Genomic DNA, 17,777 nt, shown 5'->3' on the forward strand with positions numbered 1-17,777 from the left:
ATTTTAGATAGCACAGCCCTCACAGGTTTTGTTGAGAAGGTGATATTTGAATAAAAGTCTGAAAGAAATGAGAAAAAGGGTTATGCAGGCGTTTGGGGGAAGAATATCCCTAAGCAGAGCAAAGAGCTAAGGCAAAGATCCTGAAGCAGGAGTGTGTCTGGCCTGTTGGACCAGTAAAGAGGCCAGAATAGTTGGAGCGGAGTGAGTGAGAACAAAGTGGGGTGATGTGGCCGAAAGGTAACTGGGGTCATAAGATGACTGCAGTTATAGAAATGATAAGGGTCAAAAGCTGAACTAACACAGGGGCCCTGGTGAAGAAAAGTAGATACAGTCAAGAAATAACTTCTTAATTAGATAAGATGGCCACTTGGTGTCTGAGTAGAGTACAGGAGGAGGAACAGAAAATTCCAGAATTTCTACCGGGGGTATCTGGAAGAAGATGATGCCATTAATTGAGATAAGAGGAACGGGGGAGCAGTGTCAAGGAGAAAGAGACAGGATTCAGTTTTGTACTGAGTTTGAAATGTCTGAATGGCTTGCAGTGAGAGATGATCATCGGTAATAGAAAATATGGCCCAAGCTCAGAAAAGTGAGCTGGAGATAAATATTTGGACAAAAATTCTAATTAAATACATGCCTTAGTCTGTTCAGACTGCTATAACAAAAATACCACAAATTGGGTGGCTTAAACCACAAACATGTATTTCTCACAATTCTCAAGGCTGGAAGTCCAAGATCAAGGCACCCGCAGATTTGATGTGTGGTAGGGTCCCATTTTCTGGTTCATAGATGGCATTTTCTTGTTGTGTCCTCACGATAGAAGGATGAGAGAGCTCTCTGGGGTCTCTTTTATAAGGGCACTGATCCCATTCATGAGGACTCCACTCTCATGACCTAATCACCTCCCAATAACTGCAGCCCCTGGTACCATCACTTTGGCGGTTAGGTTCCAACATAAGAATTTGAGGTGGAGGGGACGTAAACATTTAGTCATAGCAATCCATGAAGTGAATGAGGTTGGTTGTTTAGCCAGTGTTATGGAGTAGGAAGGGGACAGAGGATGGAATGATGGGAAACATCAACTTTCAGGGATCTGGCACAGGGAGAGGGAGAAAATAAAAGAGGAAGTGTTTAGACTGGAGGGAGAAGAACCCAGAAGAGACTGAGGCAGGTGTCCTGTTTCCACTGGCATCCGTGGAATTAGGCAGCACCTGTGCGAACAGTTTGGAAGCAGGTCATTTCTGGTGGCTCTTGATCATTTTGCCAACAGGTACCACTGAAGACCGAAAGGGTCGTAAAATCCCAATGTAAATAATTTTTAAGACTGCTTTTTCAAGTTTATTTTTTTATTTTGAGAGAGAGAGAGAGCCTGCCAGTGCAGAGCCCCGTGCGGGACTCGATCCCATGAACCGTGAGGTCATGACCTAAGCCGGATGCTTAATAACTGAGCCATCCAGGTGCCCCATTACTATTTGTTTAATGGTTTTGGCTTTTCCTCTTGCATCTCTTTCCCATATCCCCGACTCAAATCTTCTCCTTCTGTCTGCTTTTCTCTTTCTTTCCCACTTCTCTTCCCTTCCCGCTGCCCTTACTTCTGTTTGCCATTCCTTAGCTTTCAAATGGCATTCAGAGATAGTTTTTTATTTCTTATCTAGCTCTTATTATTAGAAAAACATTTAGCCTTGGGGCACCCGGATGGCTCAGTTGGGCATTCTACTCTTAGTTTCAGCTCAGGTCATGATCCCAGGATTGTAGGATTGAGCCCCACGTAGATTATCTCTCCCTCTCTCTTTCTGCCCCTCTCTCCTATTCATGCTCTCTCTCTCTCTCTTTCTCTCTCTCTCTCTCAAATAAAATTTAAAAAGAAAGAAAGAAAAACATTTAGTCACACAGGTCAGATTAACATTTATTTTATATCCAAAAAACATATTTGTAGATAATTTCCCAGTTACTGGTTTTTCTTTGTTCTCTCGTGCTTTTGTTTTGTCGTTGTTGTTGTTGTTGTTGTTGTTTTAATTGACAGTTTCAACATCAGTAATGCACAAAATTCAGTCTTCTTAGTTTTGGGGTCCCCATGAAGTCAATATTTTCTGAAGGCCAAGACCATGTGTTTTAAGCTGCTGTGGAGTGTATCCACCTGGGCGTCAGGCCTGGGCTGTGTCAAGGGGGTACTAAAACTCGGTCTCACCCTCTCGCTCAACTTTTCCAGTCCCAGCAGCTGTCACCAATCTGAGGATCGTAGAGAACTCCACCAGACACCTGACCTTAAGCTGGACCACCTCAGAAGGGGAACTCAACGGGTACAACATCTTTCTGTATAACCCAGATGGAACGCTTCAGGAGAGAGCTCAAGTCAACCCACGAATCCAGAGTATCTCTTTCCAGAACCTGCTGCAAGGCCGAATGTACAAAATGGTGATAGTAACTCACAGTGGGGAGCTGTCTAATGAGTCTTTCATATTCGGTAGAACAGGTAAGGCCCGGACCCAAGCAGGAATGTATTGTGGGGAAATTGTCTCAGTATTCACTGGCTTTTCCTTGTTTTGTCCTTAGTTCCCTCTTCCAGCCGTGGTCTAGCTTTATATGAACTTTGTGACCTTCAGGCTTTTTTATCCGAAATCAGGCATTTGATTACATATCAGAATTGCCTTTGCACTGGCTTCTGCTCTGTTGCCACCCCTCGTTGACCTCATAGGGCTTGGTGGAAAAATGATTCTGGCTTCTCTGTTTGCCACCAAACTGCCACAAGAGGGTTGTAACCCACTGTGGTTTGATTCAAGCTGTGCCCTTCAGCTTTCTACAGGACACGCGTAGAGTGGAGGGCAGGTCCGGAGAAGGGCCAGCTACAAAAAGGACCAAGCAATGTCCACTGTGAGACAGAAACACGGCACTGGATGAAATGCACACAAAGCATTGCAGGAAAAGGAGAGAAAGAGACATCTCTCTGGGCTGCAAATAAGAAACTGAATCCACTCGTTTTCCATAATTTGAGGCCATTATTTTATTTTCCCGTTCAGTTTTTTTGTTTTTTTTTTTTTTCTCATCTGACAATAGTTTTTGAGTGCTTTGTATGCCGGGCACGGGGCTCACTGCTGGAATCTAACTGTGAACAGCACAGATGAGGCCCCTGACTACAGAGCTCTCATTGGCAGAGAGGGAGCAGGGCCAGACAGCAGATTTTTAAGGGACATGACTTGGGAATGCCTTGAAGTCTGTGAAGGAAATAAACAGTATGTTGTGACAGAGTGACTTGGCAGGACAAGAAACGACTTTAGACAGAGAAAGCATTTCAGGTGAGCCTTGTAGGTGAGGGAAGTGTATCCCAGGCACCCAACAGAAGTTCTCAGCATGTTTTTGGAAGGGAATGAAATGAGCAACAGATATGGATACACCTAGACCCTGACTAGAATTGCCTCGATGTTACCGTTTCTAGGACAATCTGCCCTCTGCGCATCTTCCCTTATGTGCTCATTAATGTCTAAAGTTCCTCCATCAAGAGACAGCAGTCTTCACTCCCAGAGAATAACGAAGCTTAAATACCCACGGGACAGGTGCCAGTGTGACTAAGTTACATAGTGGTAGACGTGACTGTTAACACCCTTTTCCCAAGTGAGGATCTACCAATATAGATTTGGGTAGGAAAACGAATGAGGGAACTGAGAACCTACAAGAGAGCGGAGAGGAAGCAGAGAGACCCAGGGGAGGATGTTATGGGATAAGGGGCCTGGGTGTGATGGGCTGGAAAGGGCTGGCACCTTTTGTGAATATATTCAAGGCCGTTCATAAGATAAGTTATGAACTGTTTGACGAGTTTTAATTAATCATTTCTGAAGATTTCATTTCAGACGTTTATCAGGCTACGTGTGGTGAGCATATGGAAGCCACCACCTGTGCTGGTTTGTTTTTATTTTCATTTGTACCACATCTCTAGACCACATGCCCCTCTACGTAAGTGCCCTGAAATGCAGGCAAGATCTGACTCTGCAATGGGTACCACTCACCCATATGCCCAACATAGCTCGTATTCTCACCTGTAGGCCAAGTGCCTTTGCTTGTAACTCCTCTGTCCTTAGTAAAGGTTTTCGCTGTGTTTAAGTCCCAGCTTCTGTGAGTAACCTCCGGGGATCCAATCGGAACATGACAGACAGTCTCTGGTTCAGCTGGAGTCCAGCCTCTGGGGACTTCGATTTTTATGAGCTAATTCTGTACAACCCCAATGGCACGAAGAAGGAAAACTGGAAAGACAAGAACCTGACAGAGTGGCGTTTCCACGGCCTCATTCCTGGAAGGAAGTACACGCTGTGTGTGGTAACTCACAGCGGGGACCTCAGGAACAAGCTCATGGGGGAGAGCAGAACAGGTAAGGAGCTCTGTTGCCAAAGGCCAACTATTGGTTGGAAGTAGCTTCTAAAGACACATTTGAGTTATGGTTTTAATAAGAAGAAAGAAAATCAATAATGGAGTGCCTCGTGCTAGCTCTTGGGAAGGCACTATGCTACAATGGATAAAGGAAGCAGACCTTAACCACTGTTCCTACAAGATCTAGGAAAAGGATCTAGGTCCTTAACTTAGCTCTGCCACTTACCTATGTGAAGCTGGGAAGGTCATTGAACATCTCGAAGTCTCAGTCTTCTTATCTGTAAAATGGGGATAATCACATACGTCATCATTGCATTGCTATTGGCAATGCTTCCTAAATCTTTTATCTCCCGGGCATACACAGATAACATTAATCTGTACACCACCCTGGGATCAATGAACAGAGCTATCTGCAATTGGGCATAATTGTGGATTGTAGCCCTCACACCTCAAAATCTAATGGAACCAATACCTTGGCACACTTGTAACCCATTCAGGGCGCACCCATGCTCCACAGCACCTTGGTAAGGAATCTCTCCTTAGGAAAATTAAAGAAAATGTGTGTAAAACACTTGAGGACTGCAACTGACACATAGTAAACACTATAGCTAGAAGCTTCCATTATTATATTTTCATATTATTGCTTCCTACAAAGCACCTTAAGGTACATCTGATGTCACCCAGCTCTCGTCTATGCTATGGCATAGACATGTTTATGTGATTTTTTTCATGTTCTCCTACATGCAGCCCCGAGTCCTCCCAGTCTTATCTCATTTGCTGATGTTACAAACACATCCTTGGCCATCACCTGGAAGGGGCCACCAGACTGGACAGACTACGATGACTTTGAGCTACAGTGGTTCCCCAGAGATGCCATCACGGTCTTCAACCCCTACAGCAATAGAAAATCGGAAGGACGCATTGTGTATGGTCTTCGTCCAGGGAGATCCTATCAGTTTAGTGTCAAGACTATCAGCGGTGATTCCTGGAAAACCTATAGCAAACCAGTATCTGGATCCGTGAGGACAAGTATGACATGTTTTACTACTCTTGGTTCTCAGATGGAGTGAGGGGGAAGTATGTGTTGCGACTTCTTACTCCAGCGAGGCTTGGTTTAAATCCACATTTTTACTTGGGGTTGGTTAGATTTGAATTCAGGCATAAGTCTGTATAGACGTCTTCATTCCTTCAACATTAACAACAATGGACAATAAAGAGGTTGTCTCTGCCCTCATGGAGCTTGAGTGGGAAGTGTGACGAAGTAAGTATTTGGCTCTGTAGAAACCCATGGTAGGGGCATCTGAGCCAATACAAGAGAGCTTCCTGGAAGAAGAAACTTCCAAATCAAAGCCTAAACAACTCACCAGGTGGATATGGGGAACGAAGTGGAGAATATTCTAGATAGACAGAATAAAATATTCCAAGACCAGGCAGGAGAGAGGAACAGAAGAGTTTAGTTGGCCAGAGCATAAAAGGTGAGGATTAAGAGAATCAGGTCATAAAATGTCTTGTGAACCACAGCAGTGATTTCAACTTTCTCCTCAATCAGTTGGAGCCACCAAGGGATTTGCAGCCAAGATCTCATAATCAAATTTGCACTATAAGAAGTCACTCTGGGTACAGTGTAGACAATGGATTGAAAGGGGCAAACTAGAAACAGAGGGGTCAGCTAGGACATATTGCTGTCAATCCTAAAGATAAAAATACTTTGGCAATGAAATATATATCAGTTTCTTCCCAAAGGCACTTTGTAATAGGTACAGCAAATCTCAAAGAACAAACGTTTTCTTTGAGAAAGAAAGAAAGAAAAGGTTTTCAGTATAGAAACCTCAATCCACATATTTATTTTTCAATAATACCTATATATGTCATTTCTACAACCAGATCAGATGGTGGTTACTTATAAAATAAATAGTTGAAAATTATAAACTTAAGTAGTTGTTTCATCTATTCAACAAACATTAATCTTATAATAATTATAACTTGTACTCCATAGTGTATCCAAAGAGCAGTTTGGGATTAAATAGTTGGATGTCAAGAGAAATTTGTGAAAAAGAACTTAAGAGTTTTAATTTACAGCAAGCTCAGGATGGGTTTTCAGTGGCTTACCGTGGGCTGTATAACCAAAACAGGTGCTCAGGTAAGAACTCAGTAGAGGCTGGACGGATTAAATGGCTTCTGGAATACTGTATTCTGTCCTGGGTGCTGGAATTTAAGAGAGGCATTTACGAAATGGAGCATGCCTACAAGGAGAGCCGCTGGCGAGAAGAGGGACTCAGTGCTGTGTTTTATGTGTTTTATGATAGAACTTTAAGGATTGCATTAGTTAGGACTGGGTTTGGTTGTAACAGAAAACCCATCATAATAGAGGGTTAAGCAACAGAGAAGTTGATCATTCCCACGTGGAATCATTCCACTACTCCGTTTCTCACACATCTGCTCCAGCCACGATGAACAATCTGCAAGCCCTGATCTTCCACCTTCCCCCTCGGGGTGCCTGGGTTCATGCATTTCTCCGCCTGAAACACCCCAATTCTCAGCGAGGTGTCTGTCCTCTCTGCCGGAAAGCCTTTGCCAACTCCTGCCCACCACCGACTCCGAGAAGTTGTCTGGTGCTCCACCCACCGCCTTCTTTCTCCATTTCTTCTGGTACATTCTCCTTGCCATCTCATATTATGGCTGTTTTGTACTGCTCTACCTTCCTAGAGGTCAGGGCTAATGCCTTATTCACTTCTGAACTGTTCACAGTCTCTAGAAGAGCACCTTGCCCATAGCAGGTACTAATTTCTTAGTGAATAGGGACCTTAGTGACCTGAGGCCTTAGAAGGCATGTGGGATTTAGGGGCAGAAAGGAGGAGGGAGAAGGAACTGAGGAAAGAGGTTGAAGCAAATTTCTATATTATTCTTTGAGCACATTAGAATTAGGGATCAGGCAGGATATTTTTAAAGACTTTCTCTAAGGCTGAACAGAGAAGATGTCTTGATTTCCAGCTGTGATTAGTCTGAAGGAGTTCAAAAGATTAAGAAGCAGTTAATGTTTGAAAAGACACAATTACTGAGGCACCTGGGTGGCTCAGTCAGTTAAACTTCCATCTTTGGCTCAGGTCATCATCTCTCGGTTCTTGAGTTCAAGCCCCACATCGGGCTGTCTGCTGTCAGCACAGAGCCCGTTTTGTATCTTCTGTCCCCCTCTGTCTGAGCTCCTCTCTCACTCTCTCTCTGTCAAGAATAAATAGAAACATTTTTAAAAGACACAATTATTGCTTGCCTCAAAGGCCAATTCCTGTATCCTGAAAAATCTTCAGATTGATTTTTTTTCTAAATCATTCTTATCTGAACTGTTATGACTTAGCTGATATTTTAGACCTTGATATGTAATAGAAATTCATTCAGTGGCACAAAGATACTGAGTATTTCAAAGTCACGATTGTTAAGGACAGAGTCCTATAACGAAGGAGGAGGTGTCAGGAGAAGGTGGGTTGAATACCAAATCAGAGCAACAGGTGCTTCTCTGTGAGGGATTGATTACTAGGTCTACACAGAGTTCCTAGTCGCTCATCTGTGATCTGTTCTGCAAGCAGGGCTTAGAGCTTTCTGCTGTGCAGGCACACAGGGCCTGCGTCTGGAGGGACCCTATGCTTGGTCTCATTTTCTGTTGTCACCATCTTGAAATCTTAATAATATTTTGAACATGGGGCATTGCGTTTGCACTTGGCACTGGACCTTGAAAGTTACGTAGCCAGTCCTACCTACAGGGTGTATGAACCAACGTACAATTTTAATTTGGGGAGGAAGGGCAGGTGGAGAAAAGAGAAAAGGATTACATTTACAACAGGGACTATAAAAATCCAACAATGAAATGGAAGAGGTTTTTTTTTTTTTTTTCTATTTGGTGTCCTAAAGGTCAAACATAAGCGTCTTTAGCCTTATTTTTTCAATTCCTCCCCTCATCATGCAGTGCTCTTGTGAGTCTTTTTGATGCTTTGATACCACTGATTAGTGCTGTCTGAAAATTGTTACTGTATTTTCTGCTGGGATCAATAAAACAACGGGCAGGCTTTTTCAAATTAATTTTGTCAAGACTTTTGACTCCTGGAATGAAATAGGGTGGTCTAGACCTAGATTTTCAAGAATTTCCTCAGAAATTCCTGGGGACAAGGGGCAAGGTAAGGAAAGTCTTAGGGAGGTCACCCCAGCAGAGCACCCCTGACCACCAAGGCACACTTAAAGCACAGGACCAGCGACCCTCTGATTTAACATATCGGGGAACTGAGACCTTTTTTTTTTAATATATTTTTTAATGTTTATTTATTTTTGAGAGAGACAGAGACAGAGACAGAGCATAAGCGGGGGAGGGGCAGAGAGAGGGAGACACAGAATCTGAAGCAGGCTCCAGACTCTGAGCTGTCAGCACAGAGCCCGATGTGGGGCTCAGACTCACGAACCTGAGATCATGACTTGAGCCAAAGTTGGACGCTTAACCAACTGAGCCACCCAGACACACCGGCCTTTTCTTTTTTCTTTTTTTAATTTTTTTTATTTTTTATTAAAAAAAATTTTTTTTTAACGTTTATTTTTGAGACAAGGAGAGACAGAGCATGAACGGGGAAGGGTCAGAGAGAGAGGGAGACACAGAATCTGAAACAGGCTCCAGGCTCTGAGCTGTCAGCACGGAGCCCGACAAGGGGCTTGAACTCATGGACCTCGAGATCATGACCTGAGCCGAAGCTGGATGCCTAACCGACTGAGCCACCCAGGCGCCCCCAGCCTTTTCTTTTTTAAATGGCTCAGCTGCTAATATTAAAATACAAAAACTACTTATCCAAATCGTACAGTGTAGCTTCCTAGGATGTAATTAGAGATGTAGGCATGCAGCTGGTTGGGAAAGCCTATAGAGTTTGGTTATTAACGTGCACGGTCAGGTCACATAAGTGCCTTTCTGTCCGACTGTATGTCTTACTCCTTGTAGTGTCATTCACAACAACTAATGAGATCAGCTGCCATTCACTGGGTCCCTACTGGGTCCGGCACTCTGTTGGGCAGAAGAAAATGAATGGCCATAAGCATAGCAGGTGGAGGAGCGTGGTGTACATGGGGAGCCAGAAGCAGTTTTGGTGCCTGGAGCATGTGTGTGAGCAGGAAAGGCAAAAGTGGAAGAGGGGGACAGAGCCAGGGCCTAGGGGGTTAACAAGTAAGCAATGCCGTTTCTTAATTTTCTTGTAACAGCTAGTATTTACTGAGCGATTACTATGCCAACCACCATTTTCTAGGTGGCTGTGCCTGGTTCTACTCCGTGAACCATCACGGTGATCACAGGATCGAGGTACTCTTCGTCTCCCCACTTTACAAATGGGGCACAGACACCTTACGTAACTTGCCTAAGAAGTCACAGCTGATAAATAGAATTTGAATTCTGGCAGGCCGAGCTGCATTTTTAATCTTTTGGCTATTCAGCCCCACCTTTGATCTGACTCCGCCCCTTAATTTTAGTGCCCCCGCTGAACTTAGTTGTGTATTTGTGTTTCTGATCACTTTGGCACCTGGTGATTTTCTAAAGGGACAGCGTTTTAATTTTTAATGTTTCGCAGAGTGTGAAATTCCTTGGGAGATCCATAATAATTTTTTTTCTTGAAAAACAATCCAAGTAAATTTTGAGAATTATTTATTTAGACCTCAGAGCAAGTAGGGCCCAGAGGAGCTGGAAGAAAAAAAATATGTCTCACAGAGTTGTAAGAAGTGTCTCCTCCTTTCTCTCCTTTAGAGCCAGATAAGATACAAAACCTGCACTGCAGGCCTCAGAACTCCACGGCCATTGCCTGTTCTTGGATCCCTCCTGATTCTGACTTTGATGGGTATAGCATTGAATGTCGGAAAATGGACACTCAAGAAGTTGAATTTTCCAGAAAGCTGGAGAAAGAAAAATCTCTGCTCAACATCATGATGCTGGTGCCCCATAAGAGGTACCTGGTGTCCATCAAGGTGCAGTCGGCTGGCATGACCAGCGAGGTGGTTGAAGACAGCACTATCACAATGATAGACCGTAAGTGTTTCTAGACGCGTGCGCTGAGTGAACACCTTGCTGTACCGCACCCATCACTGCCACTCACTTGCATGCAGGTCGCTTCCACATGAGCAGGCCTTGTCGCTTGGAAAAGAGAACCTAGAAGCCTCCAGGGAATGGAAACATTTCTCTGTGTCTGGCAGCAAACAAGTTAAATGATCTTAAGGTACTTGAATGAGTTAGCCTTTAAATACGTCACTTTGCCTGATAGAGTTAGAGCTATAATGGAGCTTTTAAGCAGTTTGGTGCTATGACTTCAGGAAATCCTGCTGAGGTGCTGCCTCTTTCATTAGGTTTAACGTGCCACTGGCACATCACTTCCTCTGCCTGCTTTCCTCTAGGAGAGGAGGAGGTTTTCTGGATCACAAGCTTTCCACACAGACATACACACGCGCACGCGCACACACTGAGGTCGGTGCGTGGAGACCTTCGGTTCACTGATTGCTGTTATATGGAAAAGCAGAGTTGTGACTCCCCTGGGTTCCTTCTCCATCCTTTTTCAGGGCCCCCTCCTCCACCTCCACATATCCGTGTGAATAAAAAGGATGTGCTAATTAGCAAATCTTCCATCAACTTCACTTTCAACTGCAGCTGGTTCAGCGACACCAATGGAGCTGTGAAATACTTCACAGTGGTAGTGAGAGAGGCTGATGGTAAGTGATCACGGATTATCTGCTAGCAGTAGGACACGGGGACTGCTTTCTCAAAGGTCACCGTGGAGGCTCTTTCTGTGACACGTTTGGAAGAGTGGAAAACTTAAATCTTTATATAATTCTGTCCCCTCTCTGCTGGATGCTGGGAGATGTAACAAAAACTTTCAACAATAAAGCCTATTATTCACTGGGTTTATTTATTAAAAGGGTGAATGATAATCATAGCAACCACAGCAGTAAGTACAAGTAACTATCATTTATGGAGCCTTTCCTATGTGCCAGGCACTGCTGGAAGTGCATTGCACGGACTGACCTACACAGCCTTCTTCACACTCATTCAATGCTGTTCACTACTTGTTTTGTTCGGCCATTAAGCGGCAATATGCTTCAATGCCCTCCCCGCCCCAATCGCAAATACCTCAAGGAACCGCACCCTTCCAAACCACTCACCAATTCACAAAGAAATATTCAAGAGCCGAAAAGAGGGAACAGATGATCATGAAAAGCATCCTTCCTTTCTCTACTGAATTGCCAGCAGTAGAGTCCATTTTCTAGTCTATGAAGGCATTCAAAGTCTACCTAATTTCTACAGGCTAATAGTTACGACAACGTTCCATAGGGCCTCAAGTACGATTTTTAGAGTTTATCATGTCAGCATTTGTCAAACCACCTACAGGAGTGTCGTATTTGCCACCGAGGGCTTGTGCACTATTTCTCCAAAACAGACGTTTGTGTCTGGAGTGGCGTGGTATCTTTTACACGTCTTCTGTTTTTTCAGAATTGTTTAAAGGGTTGCACATGAGTTTCTTAAGCATCTCTATTTCAACACATTTGTGGACGATGAGAAACTTTAAAGCTGACAAGTGCTGGAGCAGCTCCTAGGCTAAATAGTGCTTTAGCTCACCGGGTGTCTAACAGTCTATGTGCTTTGACATGTAATTTAATTGTACTAAAGTTGGTTGTGCGTAACTAATTAAATAATTTCAACGGCCAGTGGTGCATCCCAGATTTCCTTACATCTCATAGTTGGAGATAAATCAGCAAACTGTGGAGAGATTTTTAGATTTAATGAAGATGTAGTGAAGGTGATGTTTGCTTTACTACATGAATGTAAGGCAGTGACCAAAAAGAGGCCATACCCCAGAAGGCAGCCTTGTGTTCTCCGGCCATGTGAGTTTTGATTATTGATGTCCATGGAGCTGGGCTGTGTGTCCCTGGTGATCTAAGATAACAGTCCATCTCATGTAAATGTCATTCATAGCATATATGTTCATCTTAAAGGCAACATTCCTTTTCTTTTTTCTTTTTTAATTTTTTTTTTTAACATTTATTAATTCTTGAGAGGCAGAGAGGGACAGAGCATGAGCAGGGCAGGGGCGCAGAGAGAAAGGGAGACACAGAATTGAAGCCCGCTCCAGGCTCCAAGATGTCAGCACAGAGCCCGACATGGGCCTCAAACTCATGAACCAGGAGACCATGACCTGAGCCGAAGTCGGACACTTAGCTGATTGAGCCACCCAGGCGCCCCGGCATTCCTTTCAGTTACTGCCAACAAGATAATATTTCCAAGACCCACTCATTTTGAGCAAATTTTACTAAACAAGAGTCCGGGATGTGGTGAACCCCCACAATACCGCTCCTTGCGACGCATCGTAAATGGTATCCTATCTCTATAATATTTATCTTCCTAATTATGCTTTCCTCCAGCCAACACAAAAACGAGTTTGCAGTGCCAAAACACACAGCAGGCTGGGTGGACAGAGGAGAGTTCTGGGAAGCGTTCCGCACGAGGGGCCAAATTCGAGCCAGGATTAAACTGTACTCAAGATAACAGAGAGCTGTACACGGAGCAATTATCTGACAGGGTGTGGCCCGTGGAGTGTGCCTTTGGGTGACTGCTCTGGACTTGAACTCGATTTCTCTTATCTCTTCCCTATTTCCTAGGTCATAGGGATTTCCTTATTAGCTCAGCTACAATGGTCATTGGCAAGGTAGAGAGCTTGTCTAGTGGGCTGACTCACAGTGGGGAGTGTCCAGCTTTCTGGAGTTCTGGAACACATTATTATCAGATGCAGTGAGTTCACCTCTCAAATACACACATTCTATTTCCTAGAAAAATGACAGGGTGTGTGCATAAATATACGTACGCGTGTGTATAAAATTTAGTATCCGCACACTTTAATTTTCATTCTAGGGGAAGTGAATTAAAATTAACTTCGTTAGGAGGATTGCGCAGCCTCCTTCAAGATCAAAGAGTCTGCACTTTGGAGATGACCGGTGATGGTGGGTGAGAGGAGGCAGACGTAGAAACCTAGTTAGGAATCACTGAAGTCACGAGAAAGCCAGTGCTTCACTGTGGGTTCTCTCCCTCCAGGCAGTGATGAGCTGAAGCCAGAACAACAGCACCCTCTGCCCTCCTACCTAGAATACAGGCACAATGCCTCCATCCGAATGTATCAGACCGATTACTTTGCCAGCAAATGTGCCGAAAGTCCCGACAGCAACTCCAAGAGTTTTAACATTAAGCTTGGAGCAGAGATGGAGAGCCTGGGTGGAAAATGCGATCCCAATCAGCAAAAATTTTGTGACGGACCACTGAAGCCGCGCACTGCCTACAGGTTAGATGTATTGTTTTGCAAGAAGGGACATGCTGCACTACTGGGTCCTTAGCAGTCTGGGCATCTGATGCACTTGAGCTCCCGTAGATGAATAACCAGCACTACAACAGTGTTCCACATGTTACTGGGTCATTTATAAAAGTTGAATTCCTGCCCCCGTTCACAGGTAATGTGTAAAGAAGGCCAGCCTTCGGCACTCTGCAAAAGCTCTAATTCATTATATGAAGAATTGAAGGTTCTTAATAGATTGTTTTTTCTCCTAACTTCTTTAGTACAAATAAAACAACTTATTTACTATTTTAATGACTGCAAAGATGTCCAAACAGAAAAATTGAGTGTAGGGAGACCCAAGAAATATGAAGTTTCATCTTCTACTTCTAGTGAGGGCTGTAATTACACATATTTATTTACCTTCTAAGGCATAAAAAGATAAAGGTGCTCTTTGGTCCAGACAGAATTCTTGAAGTCGAAGGCCCCTTAATGAATGGGAGTACCCTTTCCTCCTGTTAGGATGACAGATGAAAAGGAGCAGCTGTTTGCTTTGGCCCTAGGAAGCACTATGGCAGCCAACAGGCCCTTCCAGTCATAGGAATTGGCAGTGCCCTTGGTCTACACTGTGCTCCCCGAAAGCAAGTGTGAGCAGAAGTACACAGCATCCCAAGCCAGAGTCCTCAAGAAAAAGGGAACCTTGGCTGCCATCTTGGATAGAAGCTACAAGCATCCGAGAGCAGTACTTCTGCAGAGAATGTGCTGTCTCTCTTAGGTGTTGGCAGAGCTGACATCCAGCCAGTATGGCAGCCAGTCAGGTTCTCTATGGCGGGTTGGTCAGTGTCCAGGTCTGACTGACTCTTACATATTTTGAGTAGCATCCCTGAGTCCCAGCAGAGACTTTCCTACATTCTCCAGAAGGAGACAATGACACGACATCACACCTGAGAACTTTCTCAGCCCCTCCCTAGAATCAACACAGGAAGGCCAACAGTTTTCCTAAACTAGAAAACTCACCTTGGGCAGGAACTCTGTGTAACTCCCTCTGCCCAGGACTCACCATAAAAATGCGATTTCCACCCTAGCCCAGGTTGGCATCTTCAGAGTAAACTCATACGATCTTACTAGTGAGGTGGGCTCATATGGTCTTCTATTCCAGAAGAGACCATATGAGCCTACCTGAAGAAGGTGAGATCTCAGACAGAACAAAGGAGAAATGTGAGGGAGATCAGAGCCCTGGAATCCTTTAGTTCCTGTAAGAATCAAGAGATGCCTCATCTCCTCGGTCACATGGACTCAAGGAGATTTGAACAAAAGTCTCCCAGTGGCTCTATTCGATTTGTGAGTTGGAAAGTGGAGGCTGTTTTTTGTTTGTTTGCTTTCTGAAAGAGAAGGAGAGAAGATGACTGAGTCATTACTACAGTTAAGAGAGGGACAATGAGAAGCTCTAGATGGCTCATGTCTGTCCCAGAGCCTACCACTCTCCACCACACTCCTTCCCATTCGTAACGGCTGCTGAGGGCCTGGGAGAGCCTGTACTGAGTTCACGCGCTGCCACTTAGCTGTGTAACCTTGGAAATGGCATTTCAATTCCCAAATCCTCATTTCTTTCATCTGCATAACAACACAGGGCTGTCCTGAGGAGGAATGTAGATGATCCATCAAACCTGGTCATGTCCCTTCTCGATTAAGGTCTTCCAGTGGTCCCCAGTCACTTCTAGGAGTAAATGAAGATTCCAAAGAGGGCTCATAAAGCCCTCACCTTCTCTCTCTTGCTTTGCCTCCTACCATCTGTCACAAGTACACCCTGCCTTTTGTTAACCCTTACTTGGAGTTCCTTTGACAGTGACATGCGTCTCTTACACCTCTGAGCCCTCACACATTCTTTTCACTCTATTTGGGATGCCCTCCCCTCCCTTGACTGGCTGGTGCATCCCTTCATACACTTCAGAAACCAGCTCAGCCCTCAAATTACCCCAATCAACCTGTCAACCCACACTGGGCAGTTGGCCCTAGCTCCCATTTCCACAGCACCCAGACCCTTCATCACTCTAATCCTCACTTACCAGGACTTTTCAGCCCTTTGTTTGGTTACTTACCCTTTTCACTAGACTACGAGAGCTTGTAGTCTAATAGAGACAAAACAATATGACAAATACCTGGCCCCAAAGAGGCACTCATTAAATGTTTGTGAACAAATAAGGGAATGACCCAAGTTGCTCTATCAATACTTACACATTTCTTATTATAGCTTGATCAACTCATGCCATACTTACATGTTTTCTAGAACACAGCTTCCCTATATTTCCCCACATTTGGTTCAGTCCTGTGAAAAGCATGCCAGGCAGATAATGCTTGATAAGAGGAGGCACAGCCTTTCAAAGTATGTGGGGGAACCACACACTACGTGGTATCCTGTGTGATGGCTGCTGACCCCTAGCTTAATACAGTCAGAATTCTACCTGTCTCAAGATGATGGTCACCATAGTGACCCTCAAAGCTGTCAGGCATCTTTTTTCCAGAGATGAGAGAGAACGGGGGTGGGGGGAGGGTGGTGAGGGGAAGAGGATTGAGACGAAATGGGAAATGCTAGGTTTAGCTGCTTTGCAAGTTTATTATGTCAACGAATGTAATGTTTCCCATTTGCTACTGGGTTCCTATTACTGGATGTATAATTAACTCCATTCCATATTGGAAGAGAAAGGGCAGATCATGATGGGTGGGAGGCATTTTGGAAGTTAATAAAGTGCTGATCTGGCTTTGTTTCTATTCTAGAGTATTTTTTTAATGTTTGTTTATTCATTTTGAGAGCACCAGCACAAGAGAGAGAGAGGGAGACAGAATCTGAAGCAAGCTCCAGGCTCTGAGCCATCAGCACAGAGCCCGACATGGGGCTCGAACTCACGAACTGTGAGATCATGACTTGAGCCTAAGTTGGACGCTTAACTGACTCAGCCATCAAGGCTCCCCAGGCTTTGTTTCCATTCTAAATGGAATAGCATTGTGGCCACGATCAGGTAGTCAGCTTCTCTTGACCTCATTTTCCCCAAATGAAGGAAATTGAAACACATGATCTCTAACTTTGTGCTATAGATTTCTGATTGTGGACACATATAAAGTTGAAGTAATTACTATCATATATCTGTTAATTAAAATAATAATATATATGTATACACTGAATATATATATATATATATATATATATATATATATATACACATATGTGTATATATGTGTATATATATATATACATATATATGCAGAAGAGGTCTGTAAAATATAAGCAGAAATGTTGAAGGACATAAGAGAGTAAATAAACGCTGTAAAGGTTCAAAAGGCTTCTTGAAGGAGGTAACATTTTAGCTTAGCATTAACAAGTAGAGAAGGATTTGAAAATATGGAGATAGGGACAGAAGGAGATTCAACGTGGAGGGAAGAGTGGGAGTCAAAGTGCAGAGAAAGAAATACACAGATTGTTTAGAGAAGAGCAAATAGTTCAGTTTCAAATTGGGGGAAGAGCATGGAAAGGGGTAGCAGGGAAGACAAGACCAGGAAGGTAGGATCCAGATGGGTGCTAAATGCTAATGTGGTGGTGCTGTCATTTTTGGAAAGAGTTTAAGAGCAGAGCTCCTACTGACCCATTGAATTGAAGGCAATCCTGTACTAGGTCATTGTCTCCTATCTGGGTTCCTAGAGGTTCTTATTCATCTACGTCCACATTGTATTTTGCATTTTGCAGCTAGCATTTCAGAATAGAACATGTCAAGGTTGTCCCACTCAATGCTTTTAATTTACAAAGAAGGAAACCAAGGCATAAAAAACTTTAGGGGCCATTCATCTAATCAGCAACAGAGTGATAGCTAGACCTCAGAACCTCTGCTTCCTAGCCTGGGCCCTTTTTACCATCCCTCCAACAGAAGTCATTGCTGTCAAACTGAAATGAAGCCAAGAGAAAATAAGAGAAAGAAATCTGGACTAAGATTCAGAAAACACAGGGTCTGGTTTTCTTTCACTGCTGTTCTTTGTGATCTGGAGCAAGACACAGAATCTCTCCAAACTTCAGGTTCCAAATCTCTGACGTATTATAATAATAAGCTT

At 43.8% G+C, this 17,777-nt stretch overlaps 1 protein-coding gene across 4 annotated transcripts in view; it reads left to right on the plus strand.

Moving 5' to 3' along the window:
* Positions 1-17,777, plus strand: part of PTPRB (protein tyrosine phosphatase receptor type B) — a 115,782-nt gene that overhangs the window by 73,612 nt on the left and 24,393 nt on the right. For all 4 annotated transcript variants that reach the window (XM_025926649.2, XM_086712817.1, XM_086712819.1 and 1 more), the window contains 6 exons: positions 2,210-2,473; positions 4,097-4,360; positions 5,107-5,388; positions 10,121-10,399; positions 10,924-11,073; positions 13,448-13,691. In XM_025926649.2, coding sequence (XP_025782434.2) covers positions 2,210-2,473; positions 4,097-4,360; positions 5,107-5,388; positions 10,121-10,399; positions 10,924-11,073; positions 13,448-13,691 — 1,483 coding nt within the window. The remainder of the gene's footprint in view (positions 1-2,209; positions 2,474-4,096; positions 4,361-5,106; positions 5,389-10,120; positions 10,400-10,923; positions 11,074-13,447; positions 13,692-17,777) is intronic.

The sequence above is a fragment of the Puma concolor genome, chromosome B4 (assembly GCF_028749965.1).
Source record: "Puma concolor isolate L17-30 chromosome B4, mPumCon1.1.hap2, whole genome shotgun sequence".
In the NCBI taxonomy this organism is placed as follows: domain Eukaryota; kingdom Metazoa; phylum Chordata; class Mammalia; order Carnivora; family Felidae; genus Puma; species Puma concolor.